This window comes from Rousettus aegyptiacus, unplaced genomic scaffold (assembly GCF_014176215.1).
Source record: "Rousettus aegyptiacus isolate mRouAeg1 unplaced genomic scaffold, mRouAeg1.p scaffold_m13_p_16, whole genome shotgun sequence".
In the NCBI taxonomy this organism is placed as follows: domain Eukaryota; kingdom Metazoa; phylum Chordata; class Mammalia; order Chiroptera; family Pteropodidae; genus Rousettus; species Rousettus aegyptiacus.
This window is the reverse complement of record NW_023416291.1, coordinates 35436800-35456592: the sequence shown is the minus strand read 5'-3', so window position 1 is coordinate 35456592 and position 19793 is coordinate 35436800. Positions and strand designations below refer to the sequence as shown.

Sequence of the window (19793 nt, the reverse complement as noted above, 5' to 3'; positions counted from 1 at the left end):
TGACCATGGTCTGAGGCTTCAACTAAGATCCGGCAGAGATTTTTTTAAATGGAAAAAAAAGTTCTTTAAAAAATCCTGAGGGCAATTTCCAGGTATTTAATCTGATTAACATCCCTCCATTTTTAAATTGCATAGACGAAGCAGCAAGAGATCACCACGGTTACTGTTCCCCAAAGCACTGAACACTTTCAAGTCAACCCTCTGAAATATGCTTGGAGATCAAAAACCATGGATAATGGGCTCCCTGGGGTCCAGTGTATGCCACCAAGGTTACCAAGCAGCCCAACCGCCCTCTCCTCCTACAGGCAAGAAAGTCAACAACCATCACCCTGAACATGAATGATCAATGCAAGTGATCACACTGCTTAGACAAGGAAATGTGGTATTTCCCTAAATAATGTTAACTCTCAACAGATAAGCCACCTTCTATTCTTGAAGCCACTTACCTTCCCCTCAAAATCTGCCCCTTTTATGCTTCTATAGATCCTAAACTGCAAAGGCACTCAAGAGTTAGTTTTCCGGTCACTATTGCAGACCAGAGGCACTGGCTAGCCCTCCAAACAGCCCCACCCCAACTGCCTCAACTGATGAGAAGTCTTCTCCAGTAGAACAAGGAAGCCCCAGCCCCACTCCCACCACCTTTCTATAGGATGGCCCAGCCTGCACTGCTGAATCCCTCTCACCCCTACCAGACCCTCACTCTACTTGTTGTCTATGCTTAGGTTCGGCTCACCCCTATGGGCTTGTCAGATGAAGTGGCTAAGACACTTCACTAATATGCACTGTTTCCATCTATGTGGTGACCAATCAACCAGCCTTCTCTGTTGCAGAATAGATTTTCACCTGGATATTGCAAATAACCCTTTATTAAAATTTTGATTGCTGTATTTCACATACCATAAGCTTCACCCACTTAAAGTGTAAAGCTAAGTGATTTTTAGTATATGCAGAGTTATGCAACCATCTAATTCCAGAACATTTTTGTCACCCCTAAAAGAAAGCCCATCCCCATTAGAAGTCACTCTCCACTTACCCCTCTCCCCAGCCCCTGGTAACTACTTTCTGTCTATGGATTCACCTGTTCTAGATGTTTCCGATAGATAGAATCAAGGCTCATCCACACTGTAACATGTATCAGTACTTCATTCCTTTTCATGGTTGAGTAATATTCCATTGTGTGGATTTACCACATTGTATTTATCCACTCATCAGCTGAAATCATGCTGCTATTACTATCCGTGAGTTTCTATATGAATGTCAGTTTTTCATTTTCTTGGAGTACATTTAGGAGTGGAACTGCTAGGCCATATGGTGATTACCAATCTCTTCTGGACCTAAATACAGCCTGACTTTTAATTCCCTTTGCAGTTCTGGGTTCTTCCTTCTCCAGGACACTTTCAAAATGCCCAGCTACATCCTGTATATCCTGAGCAGCCTGCCTCACTACAAGGTAATCCTAACAATTCTTGCTAAATTATGGTAATCTCTATGCTCATTTTTCACCCTGAAAAATCTACCGGGGGGGGGGGGGCACGACTTTTTGAACCTTTTCCTCAAGAACGAACGGTCAAGAGAACTACAGAATAACATGCATGGCACAGGTTCAAGGGTAATTGTAGTTTTCTGGTTAGTATAATAAATTCAAAATCTCAGCCGTAATAATTGAGACACTTACGGGGAAGTTGTTGTGGACGCTCGGGAGGGAAAAAATCTCCTTTTGGTAAGGCCCTCTCATCCTGAAAGAGAAAGTGAATAAATCTCAGTATTCCTGACAGCAGTAGAAAAGATGGAACAATTCCCAACAAAATACTGGTCTTATATATTATGATACACCTTCACCATGGAACACCTAGCAAATATCACTAGGAATGTGAGAGAGTTCTTGCTATTTTTTGTGTGAAGTGGGAAGGATTAAAATATACACTGATGTGTCCACTGTGAGGTAGTGAGGTATGGAGGGAGCCTGGGCATGATGCAAGAGCAAGAGTCTCACATGTCTTTTTCATGCTTTTTGACTTTTAAGTCAGGTGAAGCAATTATTTATTTAAAAACAATATTTCAAGTAACTAAAAAATTCCTTTATGGTTCTATTTTCTTCCTGTGAGTGCTAACTGGATTGCTCTCGGCATGTCACAGTAATACTTGTATTAACTATTATCTTTGTTACAGCCACAGCAGGGCTACTGTTTATACAGAAGTGCTTCAACTGAACTTGAAAGCCCGTTTGAACCAGGCTTAGTGAGGTTCACAACAGATAAGATGCCTGAACATATTGAAAACTGGAAACCCATGTTTATAACTATTCTTTAAAATTGATCACTTGTTCAACCAGGATACTCAACTGACCTCCTGGCAATGCCAATCAGCCAATCGTAAATAAAATATATCTGAAGCAAGAGCTGCATGAGCAAAAAGTTACTTGTCATAAATTTGCTCTTGCTCAACATACTGTACTCTTAAAAATCCCATGTTTTGGACATGGTTCCATAGTGTAGCGGTTAGCACATATGCTTTACACACAGAAGGTCCATGGTTCACGCCCCATTGGAGCCATAATCCACGGCCTACAGCCCATGCCACCCTAAACAAGCCCAATGTCTGATCTCAAAAGCTAAGCAGGGTCGGGCCTGGGTAGTGCTTGGATGGGAGACCATCTAGGAAGATCAGGTGCTGTAGGCATAAATAAAAAAATTTTTTTTAAAAAATCCTATATTTTTCCTGGACTTGAGTATATTTTGGAGAAAGAGATCTTATTAACTTACCATTTTCACGTGCATTGGTCTATCAAATAGCAGCTGGCCATTAAACATAGCTGGTAATACAATTAAGGCTATTTCTTACAATTCTAAAAACACACATAGAAGAGAAATACATTAAGAGAAAAATAATCCAACTGCTACTAGTCCCTCTAAGCAGTGAATTTATGAGCAATCCTGATTCCTCACTACACTTTCAACTATTTGTTCCCAGAGTCAGCATAAAACAAACGATGAATAAAGCTCAAGGTGGGAAAAAGTAAACCTCCATTTATTTCTTTAGGCATGGAGATTCATTCATACAACTGTATGCTTTCCACCAAAACACCCTCTTAAGCATAGGCATGTTTTCTGTACATGTCTAATGGACCAGGTATCCTACTATTTCTGAAGTATCATGTTTCCTGCATAAGATACTTAATGACAGTCTCACCTGAGTTTAGTGACTGTGTTCCTGTGTGGTATTCTCTACTGTGATTACAAAGATATAACTACAGGGCAAGCAGCCTAGTCAGAAAGTGTTTCTTCTAGACTGATGTCAATCCTCTAGAGAAATAAGTCTTCATGTAAAGACTTATATGAAGTGACAACCAAATTTCTCTACAGTGGAACTTTCTTCAGACATCTCCCTTCAAACTAGACACCTCTGAAAACATCGGAAAAGATCACTCATAGAAACATGCCTATTTGCTAACCAGCCCATCTATCTACACAGGTTGGAATTAATTCCATCCCGGAGAATTTTCAAATCCCACAGTAATGCATTCCCTCTAGTCACTCAAGAAATAGTAAAACACGAAGTTACTACTTCCCCACACAAACCTATATTACTAATTTGGCATTCAGGCCAAACCATTCGCCAAGAGTTAAAGCCCAATAAAAGGATACATATGGCTTGTACAGCTTCAATGGACTGTTCAAAAGTAACAGTGCCTATTCCTCGACTTTTTCCATCTTTATCCTCAAGAATGTCTGCTCGGACCACCACACCAGCCATACTAAAAACTTCCTTCAGTTTCTTCCAGCCAACTTTATAATCCAGCTTAATCAAGAGAAAGCAGAGGAAAATCTCAATGTAGACATCTTAAGAAAAACAACATTTTTATTACATGAACACAACGTGCTTTGAAAAATAATGTCAAAAAACTTATCGAATGCAGTGGAATTTTTCAAATAGGATTATGAAGCCTGGCCATAACTGCTATTTACTGCCTCTTTTTCTGAAAAGAACAGCTGAAGTTATCTCATACATTTCAAATTAATGCTTATATTTGAACATTAAAAAAAAAAAAAAAAAACTTTCCCAGCTAATGATCCTCATCATCCTCCCCAACCCACTCTTTTAATATTTTCCTTTGCAAATGACAAAGGCATTACCATTCATCCTAGACACAAGAGGGAAGTGTCAGTATACAATCTCTGCTCACTTATTCCCCCGTGCCAAAATAAACCCACCAAGAAAGCAGACTTAGCTGCCATTTTTATAAACACCAGCAAAACTCAGTAAACATGGCCCCAATGGAACCAGTCAAGCCTATGACTTATAACTGCAGAGATCATTAGGGAACAGAGCCCAACCCCAAGGCTATTTTTTTTTTTAACAGAGCAAAATAACATAACCCTCTCTAATTTTTCTTCACAAACATGAGTACTTTATAACACACAGACAAGATTATTTCATAAAGTTCTGATTTTCTACTTCAGATGCTGTTTCATTTACTTACATTTGCTACAAATACCGTGCTTCCAAGTCTTCCAGCCTGTAATGCATGGATAATCTCATTTGGGATGTTAGGATTATTTAGGATACTGGGTGGGATATTAATCATTCCTGGGCCACCTGGTCCCATACCCATCCCACCAGTCGTAGCCATCACCTTTTGCATTGCTCTCCTGGCATGTTCACCATCAGGATCCTAAAACAAGCACAAAAGTGTTACATTTAACTGACTCAGTGACAACTAAAACCATGCCCACGCAGTAAGTGACACTCCCCAAACTCGAGAATCTGCGAGGTTGTTTGGAAAACATTTCTCGGAATTTATAACAAGAAATTCAAATGAACTAAATCACCAGGCCAGGAAGAATCCCAGCCAAAGGAACAAGGAAAAAAACGAGTATGAAATTCAGCTCTCAATTGAACTAATTTAAAGGGGGGGGGGGGACAAAAATAAATGGGGAGTGGAGGGTGACACTGTTAGTTGACACAGAACTTTCCAGATTGGAATAAGATCTTCGCAGGCTTGGTATGGTTAAATCTTACTAGCTCAATGATGTCTGTAATTCCTGCAAACACCATCACTGATTTTTTCCAAAAGTTTGCAAAAACAGTTCTAGATCACCAAGGTACTCCGTTTTTCATGTTATTCAGACATCTGACTCCTGTGACATCTGGACGAGTGTGTGAAGCTCTGGTATTGGCACTATTGTTAACCTTTCTGCCCTTTCCCGTTATCACCTTCAACATACATGAGACCTTAAATCCTACCACGCTTTCCTCTCTAACCTCTGAATATACTAATACTCCTCCTCCAAGTAGAATAGGTAAAAATAAGTCATGGAGGGACAAAACCAACCCAAAAACCTCCCTCTTCTTTGAGGAGAAGGTATTCAAGATTTGGATTAGATGTAAAAGAAAAAAAAAAGTGGGTCAAAAAAGGGGTCAAACTGGATGAAAACGTAGGTACAGAACCCTTTGAAGAACCAATAGAAAACCACAGGCTTAATTTGAGTGCTTCTGAGAAAAATGAGGCAGGTTGGTCTAAGAACAGAGCACAGATGTTAAGAAAGCAAGCAGCAGTCGCTCGGGATGTGTTCAGCCACTAATTCAAAGTTACTAAAAAAAATGACTACTGACGCCTGTGACTGACCCTCTTCATTAAGAACAGGTTAGCCTGCTCTGTAAAATGTAGTCCAGGACTATTTTTGTCTTTTCCTAACTCCGAACAGGACAACTTGACAATTACAAATAATATCCACAGTGTTTCAAGCGCTTACTTCTTTGACTTTCAGTGGTCTTCCACTCAGACTATGCTTGTTTAGAACTTCCGCAGCTTTTTTCATGCTCTCTTCCATCTTGAATTCAACAACACTAGAAGAGTCAAAAGGAAATGAGTGAAACCAGTCCTACGACTTAGAAGACTCAACTGCCAATAAGTAACTAGACAATACTTACGCACATCCCTTTGATAGAAGCCACAGACCAATCAGAAGAGCAAAGAAACAGGGAAAAAGAAAAGAAAAAATAGTAAATATCAGTGATGGTTACAAAATAAAAATGATTTATGTAACAAAATTTTTTTAAAAATCAACTCCTCTAAGGGGAAACTGACAGAAGTGTTTTGCCTAGCCTTCCTTATTGAAAGCTGGGCTCCTTTTTATCTCCTTTCCCTGCACATTACCAGCATTACGCTATAGTTGAAGTTATAATAAGCAGACCTAAATTCAGGTTCTCCAAGAAATCACACAAACTTTAGATCTGCTTCCCTCTGTACTCAATCAAGTCCTTATCATACTCCTCCTAAATCCATCCCTTCCATAAATTAAGCTCATCCTTTTGATTATTCTAAGCCATTCTATTGCACGACAGACAATATTTTATTGTCTCTTTAAACTAGGCCAATTTTAAACGTTCAAATTTTAAATATTTGTTTTACAATTTACTGGCACAAAGGCAACTTTTCGGAATCTTGGGTTCACACAACTTTCAAATTCAGCAAACGACCAAGAGTAACATTTTCTAAACAAGAACACACGTTTTACATTAATATACCACCGCTAAAATTCCATGCATAATTCACACACAGCCAATTCCTCTGTTAACAAAGAGACAATGCTGCTATTGGTCCCCAGTTACCCAAATTGGGCATCCAAACAGAATACCAAAAAGCTCTTTGGCCAGCCATTTGGAAAAGCGGGACTCCCTTTTGCAAATCCCCTCCCACCCCACTCAAATGTTTGGCAAAATCAAACATAGCTACTATAACATGAGCACTCACTGCCTTCCTGATTTCATTCGATTCCACGCCACCATACAGTTACATTTTTCAAGTAGTAAATCCACAGAAGAAATTCTCTCAGACACTTACCCTTGACTTTCCTTCAGCGTCCATTAAGAGCTCCACGTATGTTACCTCACCAACTACAAATCAGTTTCCAGACGACACATAAACCAAGGGAGAAAAGCCAAGAAAACAATGGGAATTTAGAACAATCATCAGCAACCTTGTATGGAGCCTCTGCCTTATAAGAAAGCCCAGAAACACTCCATATTCTCTAAACCACCGAACTAGGCATTACAGGTGTGCAGTAAAAGTAGGTGAAACTTGTTAACAACATGTCCTTGATTTTCCTCCCACCACAAACAAGCTATTTCCACAGATTTCCATATCAATTTCCCTGTCTGGACTCTCATTCATGACTAAAGGCAATCCAAATCTATAGGAAAGGAAGTCTGCTGATACACTTTTTGGGGAAAGAAAAGTTTGATACATACACTCTTACTGGTGAAAGTAGGTAAACAGCACACAAACTGAAATGCCACTACGTTGAGTGCAAATGCTAAATCAAGGATGTGTACATGTATGTGCTCAAAGGCACACATACAGTGTGGAGGCTACATGGGTGTGCAGCCTGTACCATCACATGGGGCTCTATGCTCAGGAGGGCCACGTGCTTGGTTTAATGCTCTGTAGTCATCTTCAAATTCCTAATTTTCAAACAAGGGACCCTGCTTTTAAACTCTGCACTGGGCTCCACAAATTCTGTAGCTGGTCCTACACACAATCACTGGGCTCTCAACTGTCAGAAGACATTTGAATATCTGATCACAAAACCTGAGCACCAGGGCAGCATTTGGATTCTCTTCGGTGAATTAAGGCCTGCTTTATATTCTTGCTTTCTCAAACTCCCCATTACTCGACACATATAAATGCAAATTTAAAGCTCAGTTTGCATCTAAACAGTTAAACAGACTCACATAATTCTAATCTACCCAAAGCGGGAAAATGAAAGCATTTCAAAATATTCCCGCAGATTTTCCTCTAGGTTTGGATTGCCAATTCATGACCGCCCAGACCAGATGTTAGAATCCATGGAGACAACCACCAAAATGGCTGCTGAACTTGAAGATGGCACACAGAAAACAGGAAAACTAAAGTGTTAACATGGAGAAAACATTCTCTAAGCAGGTTCTCCAAAGCCAAGAAAGGGCTTTTGTTCTCAGAAAAAAAAAAATTTTTTTTAAAGGATTATTTTTATGATGGTAAAGCCAAGCATTCCCCAATGCAGTTTTTAAGTTTGGTTTAGCAGTACCAGGGTAAAAATAACCCTCTTAATGGCCTCAACAAGTCCTGCCTATCTTAATTCCTTTGTTTAAAGGATATGATAAATATTATGAGGATCTCAAAATTAGTATTTCAAGGAAAGATTTAAATGTAAGATAATTTTTAAATAATTTGAAAGTCATATTTATTAGTAATATGTTTGCACAGCAGTTGAAAGAAAGAAGGCAAGTGTTCAAAGTTTAAGTCTACAGCCTTGCATCCCTTATCCTTTCCTGAAATGTTAACCAACAGGCACTTTGCACAAAACAGGAAGGATAGAGAATCAGTGCAAAGAGATAAAGACAGGAAATAAGAAGGTCTGGTACAGTTTAACTTGTGGAGTATGTACTCCTGTGGGACGAACTGAAAAATGATCACAGACAAGGGACAGCATACAAATTGGCTTTATTTTACCCGTACAAAAGTAATGCAATTCCAAAAAGTTGTGGCCATTTCCGAAGCCATGTTAAGAGCCATTTAGTTCAATAGCAGCAGCCATTTGAAGACCAAGAGCCCTTGTTTCCACTTTGATGAAAATGCCAAGTAGTGTCAAGACAGTAAAGAGAGACCCCAAGTTTATTTCCTGGAGCCGTGACTACTACCTAATAACCTTAAAAATAAATAAAATAATCACAATATCTCAAGGACAGCTGTAACTATGTTATCAAAATTCAAATACTGTTGCATCTGGACAGTTTCTAGTCTGTGCTCATAGAGACACTTCATCAAAAAGCTGTCACTGCAACCTAGAAACCAAGTAAGTCCCAACCAAACATTTTTCCATGGTTATATAACAAAAAGCCAAATTTAAAATAAGGACTTTTCACGATTAATTACCTTCTAGTGGTGACACACACCCAACTTCAATCCTTTGCACCAAAAATTTGCTTAAAATACCCCCCTCCAATGGTAGTTTAGTAAAACAAAACAAAACAAAAAAAATCACATTAAACTAACCATCCTCTTAGTTTAGACATGTTGGGTGGTCACTATGGTTCTAGCATGACCCAAGGATCATAAAAAATAACCATGCTCCTTATATATCCGTAACATTGCGATCTCTTCCCTGAGAGAACACTCAATGCAGAGATGTAGGCAAATCAGTGCCACAGGATCTGCAATAGTTGCTAATTTATACTTCCCTACAGGAAGATAACAATGAAGCCTTTAAACAATCACTTCTCTTTTAGCTCTAAATATTAAAGAACTGTTTAACAGAGTTAGTACAACTATTAACAAAACTTGGAAGGCAAATTTGCCAATGGTGCAGTCTAGTCAAATTCAATGAAATGAACTTTAAAAGAGCCAATCAACCAGACCAGATCACAGGATTAGGACTGAAAGGCTGAATTCACAAATTGGCATGATCAAGTATCACAGAAATGGAATTCATAGGTATCAATGAAAATAACTGCTGCTCCGCTTCTCTTCTGAATATGGATGGAAACCCAAGAGGAGGCTGCTGAGACAAACTCTACTGCAACTTAAACATCAAAATATCTACATAAAGAAAACTAAGACTTTCAAAAATCTAATGCCCACTATTTCCACCTACCTTTATTTTAAAATGCTCCAAGAAACCATTTTTAAGCAACATTTAGATGGATTATTAAAAATATTGCCTCAAGAATAGAACACATCATGAGGATAAGTAGATGAGTAACTCAAAATGAATTTAGGCAGTCACAGGCTACTCTGATTTAATACTTCTGCATATATTTTTACTACAAAGAGTTATTTGTTTACATTCTCATTTACGGCTCAAGTCTGAAATGGACAAAAAAAATGGAGAGAGTACAGAAACCAGTTTTACTGACAAGAACTCATGTGAAAAGGCCTATAATTTTAAAAGGGGGGAGGGAGACCCACAAGCAGAACATGTTATTTTCACCTCACAATAAGGAAGCCGCTATAATGGAAGGCTGCGCAGAATAAATGTGGAGTTGAATTTGGAAAGCTTGTTTCTTTAATATATAGGCAACTCAAAACATGGCAAAATAATTATTCTACACAGTGACTACTTGATTTATGGACAAGTTAGAAAAGGATTGAGCCCATTCATGCACCTGACTCTGTGGCAACAGCAAAAGAGCACCACTTCTCTAACTAGACCAAAGACCGCCAAGTAAACCAAGCAGGCTTACGCTGTTGGGGTTCAACCCAAGTACCTACAGATATGAATGCCTTAGCGTAACAGGCTTTTTCAAAAGGCAAGCTGAAATTCAAACAAAGAAAAAAATCTGAAGGAGCCAAATAGACTGGGTGGGGATTTTGCTGAAACTGAAAGTAAAGTTCTGCTCCATAGATGTGCAATGAAGATTATCTCCCAGAATCACTGGAGATTTTCTACTGGACTACCAGTGCCTTCTGAGCCTTAGTTTTTTCTGTCAGTGGAAATTTGAAATTTACTTAAAAGTGATGCATTAAAAAAAAAAATTAAGTGCTTAAAGCACTTTGCTTACACAAGTTAAATTGACTGCTACTAAACTTGGGATTGATAGGAGGGTAAACTACTCACTGACCTCCCCTTCTTTCCACAAACTGCTCGGTGTTTACTCACTGCTGTGCAGCTCAGCCCTGCCTTGGTTGCAGCTGTCCCACCTCGATACTGCGGGCTCCCTGGTTAGAACGGCCAGGACAATAAGCCTCCCACCCAGCTTTCCTCACCCACACAGGTATTCTCAGGAATGTAACACAAAACTAAGTTCAAACACCACCCCCCCGCCAAATCACCTTCTGCTCACAGAAATCTTACTTTTTCTCCTAGTCCTTATGGACAAACCCTTTAAGATGTGTATCCCAATAGTTAAGTAATGAAAATTAGATATCTGTGATACTGTTAAGTCACTCTCAAACATGGTTTGGCAATCTCCAAATTTCATATTACACTTACTCTCGATTTTTTTTTCAATCCAGCAACAACTGGGTATTCAGAGCAGCCATCCATTCCACCTAAGACCTCCATTCAAAAACAAGCACATTCAAAAGGAAAGACAATAGAAACTTTTCCCTTGTCCCACTGGGACACTTGGAGCAGGAAGGGGGAAATTCAGGGAAACGGGCATATCAACTTTTGAAAATGATTTAAGGGCTGCGAAAACTAATCCATGTCCCTAACTTATATGATGGAGGTGGGGGGGGGAGGAGCGGTAAAAAAGCAGCCTGCCTCAGACCACAACAAAGCTCTCAATGCATTGTTTCTCTTTAAAATCATCAGTGCAGATTTCCAGAAAGTGCCACCAAAAAGCTGGGCACCAAACAAGCTTTGGGATCCCATCTAGTGGAAAAGGCCAGGGGAAAGATGACCAGTTCTCCTTAACATAGATAGTAGGATCTCCCAGAATGCTGTTTAATGCTAAAATTAAAGACAGAGACTATAAATATACACTTGGTATCCGAGGAGGAGGAAAAGATCGGGCAAGTAAGGCAATCTCAGGCATGATTAAGATCAGCCTTAGAAAAGCTGCCATCTTGCCATCTCAAAGCTACTACTTTAATTCTGAAAGGCAACAATTAGTGCTGCAATGACAAAACATTTTTCAGATCTTTAAGTTAAAGACAACTAATTCTAGCTCCACTAGTTTTCTGAAACAGGACGATTTCATCAGAGATCAACTCTTAAAATGCAGTCTGATAAAGAGTGCTTGGATTATGACAGCTCAAATCTCTGCTTTGTCCACTCTAGAGATTATCTTGAGACTCATACTTTTAGCATGTGAGTGCTTATTTATGCAATTTTTCCCTGCATATAACAAGAATTCAGAAAACAAAACTTATTTGCAACAGATTTCAAGTAAATATTTCAGATTTCAAATAACCATTTAAACCTATTCATGGTATATATACCAAGACAAGAATAAAAATATATCTTGAAAACCTCACGATGAAAAAAATAACATTTCTTAAAGACATAGGTAAACAGAAAATTTCTTTAAACTTCACATACTTAATGTAAGCATTTTTTTTTTTTAAATGCCTACAGCATCTGGTATTCCAAGGTGGTCTCTCATCTAAGTACCAACCAGGCCCAACCCTGCTTAGCTTCCAAGATTCAAAGGAGATCAGGCATGTTCAGGGTAGCATGCCATAGTGAATATAAGCATTACCATAAAAAAGATTACCTTTCTCTTAGGAATCCTTTTATCTACTATCCAATAGACTATTAATTTAATTAAGCAGCAAAGTAATTAATGTACGGGGGAGCTCTAAACAAGAACATTTTGAGGTTTGTTAAAAATAACTGATTTACTGCACACCTGTAATTCTAAATTACACCACCAAAAATACACTGAAAGGGCTGAGCCAGGGCATTCGTAGCAGTATGCCAGGGGAATATGAGAACCAGTTTGGAAGTATCCAAATAAACCACCAGGCTGGCTTCCACACTTAATACAGTGCAAAATAGGAAATTGAGGTGAACTGCTTCTACATCCAGAAACGCCATGGCTGCTGCTGCTACCAGCTTTAAGGCTTCCAAAACTGAATTACTGAATGGTAAAGCAGTAAAAATGTCACCTATTTTATCCATCATGTCCCAAAACTGGTTCACACACTCCTAAAAATGAAAAAAATAATTTGGCCTGCAATCTCTTACAAAATTCTAACAGTTGCATTTTCAAAGCCACATTCCTGGTTCTTGGAACTACTATACCTTATTATCAATGGAAGTATCGATTCAGTGGTTCAACCAAATCACGAGAACACAAATTTGGGGGTTATTCCAAAAACTAATTCGAATAAGACCCAACTGTACTGTACAGAAATTCTAAGCTTGTATTGAAGCAGCAGTCCCAAAAACCAAGAACACTGCATCTGGGATGCCACATGACACGCCCTTCAGACAAAAAGAAGAAACTTCACTCTTGCCCTAAGAGCATTGGCAGGAATGATTTGGCTGATCGAGCCAGGAAAACAAATCTCACACCAGAACGTTTTTCCATCCGTGTTATCTGGAGAAATACTACATGGGAGCAGCATACATTAACTGTACAGAGATTCACGGTGCCTAGTGCTTCTGGCATGTATATATATATATATTCATGGTCAAATCAAGTGATGGGAAAATGATGGCAGTGGGCCATTCATATTTTCAAAACCCAATGCTGGGAGCACCAGTACACATACCAAAATGGCCTATCCACGTGGCATCTGTCTGTCACTGAAATGTTAATCATTTGACAAATCAAACTCAAATCTCTTTTCATTATGAATGCTCCAGAAAACCAATACCTTTCAGTCCTTCAAAACGACTTCATTTAAGGATTTGAGTCTAGGCTTCCCTTGGGATTGGGGGTGAGGGGAGACCTCAAGACAAATTGTTCTCTATCAATAGTTTTGTCTGAACCAGGGCTGAGCAATCTCTTTAGCCCTGAGTGCCACCAGCAGGGCCAGAATCAGGAAAGGAAAGAAGACAGAAGCAGAACAAGAGTATGGAAAGACAGGACACACCTGGTGTTCACAGAAGGGGGCAAGGCAGAGGACCACGGGGGTGACCAACCTCCCCGGACCTCCTGGTGGCAGCAGAGCTTCAGTTGCTTCCCCTGCCCTAGGCCTGAATTTGGACACCTGGGCTGTGACTAATGTGCGAAGGCACCACAATACACAGCAAAATTACCTTAGTTTGAGCTCTCCAATTGCCGATCTAAGTGCTTTTCCCAAGAGGGGAAAAGCCTAACAGTTTAAACACAAGCTAATGTTTTATAATTTAGAATCTCAGCAGCACAAGTTCCAGCTACCAAATTTTGATCCCAGGAAGACATCCACAAAATTTAAACAAACTACCTTCCCACCAGAATTAAAAAGCTAAAAAAGAGCGAGAGAAAAGAAAAAAACCTCTCTCACCTAATATGAAAAATTTTTTTAAATGTCCTTAACACAAAAGAGGCTCCCTTCAAGCTTCACTGAAGCCGTATTAACCATATTAAGCCAGTAAAATCATTTGTAGGCCAGGGGACCATACAAAACCACTCTTTTTGACACACAGGTGCATGACCACAAAAAAAAGTAGGGTGGGTTGGGGGCTTAACTCTCAAGCTTGGACAGAACACATGCTCTACCCGAACAGCTTCCAGTAACAAAAAATAACCAAAGAATTAGCCACAGAAAAGATGACACACCAACCTGTTTACCCTACTCAACCACCAGTACCATTACCTTTTTCTTTAACCAGGTCTTTAAGTGACTGCCATTTCACATCAAAAGGTATGTTTGTAATGAAGGCTCTGTATCTTTTGGTTGGATTGGCATATGGCTCAAAGCGATTGCCTCCTCTTTTTATGTTTTTCTCCTTCCTCTTCTCATTCTGAGTAGGTCGTTCTCCTTCACTAAATTCGAAAGATGGAGAGGGGAAAAAAAGAGGAATCCATGTTAGCATAATATGAAAGACAGTACTGGATTTGCTAGGTTTACAATTTCACACACAGTTACATATAACACAAGACTAATATTGATTTTGATGAGACATTCAAACTAAAATGTTCCACAGAGCAGAAAGCTGCAGCAATGCAGTCCTTAAACCCAACTATTAAGAAACCATTCCCAAGAAAAGCGCACTCTCCTAGGCCTTTACACACTCCTATGGGGCTCTAACAGAAATGGGAGTGAGAGGCCAAGTCCTGCCTGAGGTGGTTTAATTCCAAGACAGTAACAAGAAAAGAGAAGATTTATAAGATTTCATGGAACAAAATGGTTGGACCTACAGAAAAGTGTGGCATTTACTAAAAAAGTTAAAACATATTACCATACGACCCAGCAATCACACTCTTAGGTATGTAACCCTGAAGAACTGAAAGCAAAGACTCAGGTACTTGCACACCAATAGCAATATTACTCATAATAGCCAAAAGGTGGAAACAACGCAAGTGTCCACCAACAGATGGGTGGAATAAACAAAATGTGGTATACACACACAAGATTATTCAAGAAAGAAGTGCTGATACATGTGCATCACAAATGAACTTTGAAAATATTATGCTAAGTAAAATAAGCCAGACAGAGAAAAAGAAATAGAAATTAACAAGTGCTAGAGGGGAAGGGGCGGGGAATGGAGTTATTGTTTAATAAGTACAGTCTGTTTGGATAAAAAAAAAAAAAAGCTCTGGAAATAGAGAGTGGAAGTGGCATAATGCACAACATTGTAAAGAAGTCACTAAATTGTATTTAAAATGGTTAAAATGGAAACTCTTAACATATATTTTACAATAAAAAAAATTTTTTTAAGGGAAATAAACCATTCTTCATATAACCCTACTAACTTTGAAGCAGGGAAAAACTCAATTCTGAGCAAGCCAGGCAGGTAAAAGACAGCAAGCAAACGATCCCACCTTTGGCAAAGAAAGGTGGATACTTTTTTGGCATGGCCTTTCTTGTAATGCTTTTTACTTTGTGTTAGATGCTTCCATACAGTAACATTTCATTTCTAACCTCTATATAGACAAATTCAGCTTAGACTGGGACAAGAAAAAAGCTTAACAAGAAATGCAGATTTTTCAAAGCACTGAATAAGACATCAAGCTAGAAACCTAGGCTGTAACCCCGGGACAACCAGCCAATGTGTACACATCCAGGGCAGCACCCATGCACTGGCCAAGTGAGCCTGTTCCCTGAGCTGTATGGTTAAGTCCAGCCCTCTCTGACCACAGGCAAATAACCTGTAAGCACTGACCAGGAACAACCGGGAAGCCAGCAGCCACAGAAGTCCCTCCTCTCAGAACATGGAGTCCTGCACTTTGTGCTTCCTGAGCCCTGTTCTTTCCACCAATGAGAATCCTGCAATTTTCCAATCAGGATTCCAGCAGACGTTTTGTGATCAGTGTCACCAATGGAAAAACAAAAAAGCCAAGACGGACTATATTGCTGATTTACAAAACTACCTTTATTTAATTAAATAAAGGTCTTTATTCCAGGAGTCTTCCTTGTGTAAGGGAGTAGTGTTAAAACACCAGATGATAGCTTGAGGACCTTCTTTTGATGTACTTACCTGGAAAAATTTTAAACTTAGCAACTTTTTGTAGTTCCCAAAGTTTTTTTTTTTTTTTTTTTTTTTTACTGATCCCTCACATCCAAACACAAGGGTGCCAAGTGGTAACTCAGTGAAGGTATCATCCTGGCAAAACTAAGAAAAGAGCTTCCTCCATGATCTGAACTATACCCACATTCAATAGAGTTTTCACATAAGCTGGCAGACTTGGGGGGTATGGTCACAACTTGAGTCCTCAGATTCGTAGAACTCCTGACTCGATGTCTACCCAAGTTCACAACAGACTCTCCTCTGGCTGGCTGCACATCACAAATAGATCTGAGGGAACTCTCGAATGCCACACAAATCAAGTGTCTAAACCACATGAAAATCCTGCACCAAAATCTGCCAAACAGAGTGTATCTGCCAACTGCTAACTCTCAGCAGATGAGAAGGAAACTGTTATTAAAAATTCCTATAATGTAGATTTCATGGACCTACAGAGGGTCTAGGGGTAAAAATGTATGTTCTATAACTACTTTCTTTAGAAACCCATTTAATCTGATTTATATTGAAAAAAACATTGACACAGGGTCCATGACATAGCAATAAATTTCAGTCTGTTTTCAGACCAGTCAGCTCACCTATTAGACCTATTAGTTACAAAGTGTATAAATAACTAAGTATAGCCAGGTAACAAAATATCTAGGCCATATTCTACCCATACATTATTAGGGCTAAGAATAAACTCCTCAATCTAACCACTGAAGCTGGGTATTTGGTTTGGGGTTAATCTACGTCAAATGCATGGCTCACCCTCCAGAAAGCAACTCATGTAGATTATACCCAAGATGTGAGCACAGCATTACTGTACCCAAATCCTTCTGTGGCTAATCATTCCTCACTCTGAGAAGTTTGGTTTCCTCATAAGTAAAAGGCACTTCCAGCTTCTTAAAAAACTGACCTTTTCTTAAATCTAATGACCACCACGAACTCTATTCTTAACAGATTTGGAGAGAATCATTCTTAAGGAAATCTCGCTCAAGACACATATTCAAGTACAAATGATATGATAGTTTAAGAGCAGAGCCCTGAAAAGTCCATTTTTAAAGTTTCCAATCCAATTTTCTCCATCTTCAGAGTAAAATTAGGTTAATAGTCTTCTCAAGCCCTAAAATATTTAACACTTAACTCTGAAAGCCTTTTAAAAGTACATTTTTATAGGTAGGTTATAATTTTACAACAATAAATAGCACAAATTAAAATATTATAGACATTAAACATGTTAAGTTAAACACACACCTACCATATGACCCAATCCATAGCTTGATACTTACCCAAGAGAAAATAAAGTATATACCCATACAAAAACCAGTACCTGAATACTCACATTATTCGTAATCTCAAAACAGGAAATCTAAACGTCTAACAGGTAAATGAATAAAGAAACTGTAGTATATCCATACACTGAAATACTACTCAACAAAAAGTAATAAACTACACACAACATGATTGAATCTCAAAATATACTCAAAAAAAAAAAAAAAAAAAAACACACCAGACCAAAAAATATATATGGTATGATTCCATATATAAAACTGTATTTGAGAAAATCTAATCTGACAAACTAATCTACAGCGGGGTTTCTCAACCTCAGCACTACTGACATCTTGGGCTAGATAATCCCTTGTTGTGGGGGGCTGCCCTGTGCACTACTAGCTATTTAGCAGCATCTCTGACCTCTACCCAAGAGATGGCAGCAGCAAGCCCATCTTGAAGGTGAAGATCAAAAATGTCTCCAAGACACTTCCAAACGTCCGCTGGAAGGAAGAAATCATCTGGTTGAGAAACACTGACACATACTAATGGCAAGCAGACCCACAGCTGACTAGGGGTGGGGGAAAGAGGATTCAGGATTACAAAAGTGTGAGGAAAAAGCTTCTGGGGGTTATGGATATATTTATTATCTTGATTTACTGAGAGTTTCATATACTGAGGCTTACCAAATTGTACATTCCAATAACTGCAGTTTATTGTGCAACAGATTTTTAAAGTTTCTTCTCATGTTTGTTAAATTTCAAATCCCAATAACTTGACTTGTAACTCCAACATATATAGATTTGTAATCTTTCAAAGAAACTTAATGTGGAGCCATAGTAAGTAATCTACCTAGGCCAGCTAAATGTCTTACCAATCACTATTTTCCTTGCTAAATGGCTCTCAAAGACAAGACTAAAATATCTTCCAAGTCATTAAAAAAGATTATGTTTAATATAGCTTTGTCTGGAGGTTTCTCAAAAAATTAAAAATGGATCTTCCTTTTGACCCAGCAATTACACTTTTGGATATTTATCCAAAGAAAACCAAAACAGTAATTCATAAAGATCTATGCACCCCAATATTCACGGCAGCACAATTTACAATAGCCAACACATGGAAGCAACCTAAATGCCCATCAACAGACAATTGGATAAAGAAGCTATGGTTCATATATACAATGTAATATTATTCAGTCATTAAAAAAATGAAATACTACCATTTGCAACCACATGGATGGACCCAGAAGTTATTATGCTGAGTGAAATAAATCTGAGAAAGACAAATACTATATGATTTCACTTATATGTAGACTCTAAGGAACAAAAAGAACAAACTAATCAAAAACAGACTCATGAATATAGTGGAAAATTTGGTGATGGACAGAGGGGAGGGCCGCTGGGAGAATGAGGTGAAAAGTTAAAGTACAAATTAGTAACCGATAAATTGTCATAGGGATGGGGAGCATGGCATAGGGAATGTAGTTAGCATTAATCTGGCTAGGTAGAAAACCAGAGGAGAGAAGGAGCAATTAGGGCGATCGTTTTATAAACTACATAAATGTCTAATCAATGTACTATATACTTGAAACTAATTAAATTTTACAAAACCAACTGACCCCCCCCCAAAAATGTATTAGGTATATTTGCCTCTTTTCTATATCAAAAAAACCCTGTGAATGTTTTCATAGAAAATGTATTTTAAAATATACGGATCCTTAAAAACAAACATAAATGTAGCATTAAATCATGCAAAGTTTAATAATCAATTTTGACACACTTCCATTTTAAATAAATACTAAAGGTATGTCTATATCACTAGAACGTTTGGAAAAGTTGTAAACAACTAATAAAATTGAAAAAATATATGGCTTTGCAATGTTTCACTGACTTCATTCTTTGAAAATTGAATATTTGTCATGTCGGTGCTCCACCATTCTAGAATTACACTATAAAGATCACAATAAAAAAATAAATTATTTTTTTAAAAAAGACCATGATGGGGGGGGGTGGGGGAAGAGTGCCTAGTCCACAAAGGATTACTACATTCACTGTGTAAAACAGTGAATCCCTACCCTCTTTTATGCCTCCATGGCATTCCCGTGTGTAATACTCTCATTACTTTGAGTTTTTCAATCAAGAGTGTAGTTTAAAATGGTACCCCAATACCCTAAAATCCTGAACACATCTCCTGAGAAAAAAGACTCCCTACCTCCAATCCCCTTGAGAACCATCCCTTACATAAAACCATTTTTTACAAAAATCTTTCAATCCTAAGGTCCTCTAATGTATTTCAGTTGCGGAGAGCACTATTTATAGCACTATTGAAGCTCCAGGTCCACCACTTAACTATTCACATGACTCAAGCTCTTTTCCTCTTAGGTTCTTGCCAGCAAAAAGAGCATAACCGGTGTCCATGGTAGCTCACAGGGATGCTGTT

General features: G+C 38.5%; 1 protein-coding gene across 19 annotated transcripts in view; it reads right to left on the bottom strand.

The window, feature by feature from the left end:
- Window positions 1-19793, bottom strand: part of HNRNPM (heterogeneous nuclear ribonucleoprotein M) — a 37408-nt gene that overhangs the window by 14751 nt on the left and 2864 nt on the right. For 7 of the 19 annotated variants that reach the window (XM_016163050.2, XM_016163053.2, XM_016163057.2 and 4 more), the window contains exons 2-9: window positions 14234-14403; window positions 6845-6897; window positions 5932-5939; window positions 5754-5847; window positions 4481-4672; window positions 3645-3798; window positions 2763-2812; window positions 1676-1736 (exon numbers count right to left, since the gene is read on the bottom strand). In XM_016163050.2, coding sequence (XP_016018536.1) covers window positions 1676-1736; window positions 2763-2812; window positions 3645-3798; window positions 4481-4672; window positions 5754-5847; window positions 5932-5939; window positions 6845-6897; window positions 14234-14403 — 782 coding nt within the window. The remainder of the gene's footprint in view (window positions 1-1675; window positions 1737-2762; window positions 2813-3644; window positions 3799-4480; window positions 4673-5753; window positions 5848-5931; window positions 5940-6844; window positions 6898-14233; window positions 14404-19793) is intronic. The other 12 variants (XM_016163060.2, XM_016163054.2, XM_016163061.2 and 9 more) reach the window with 4 other exon arrangements.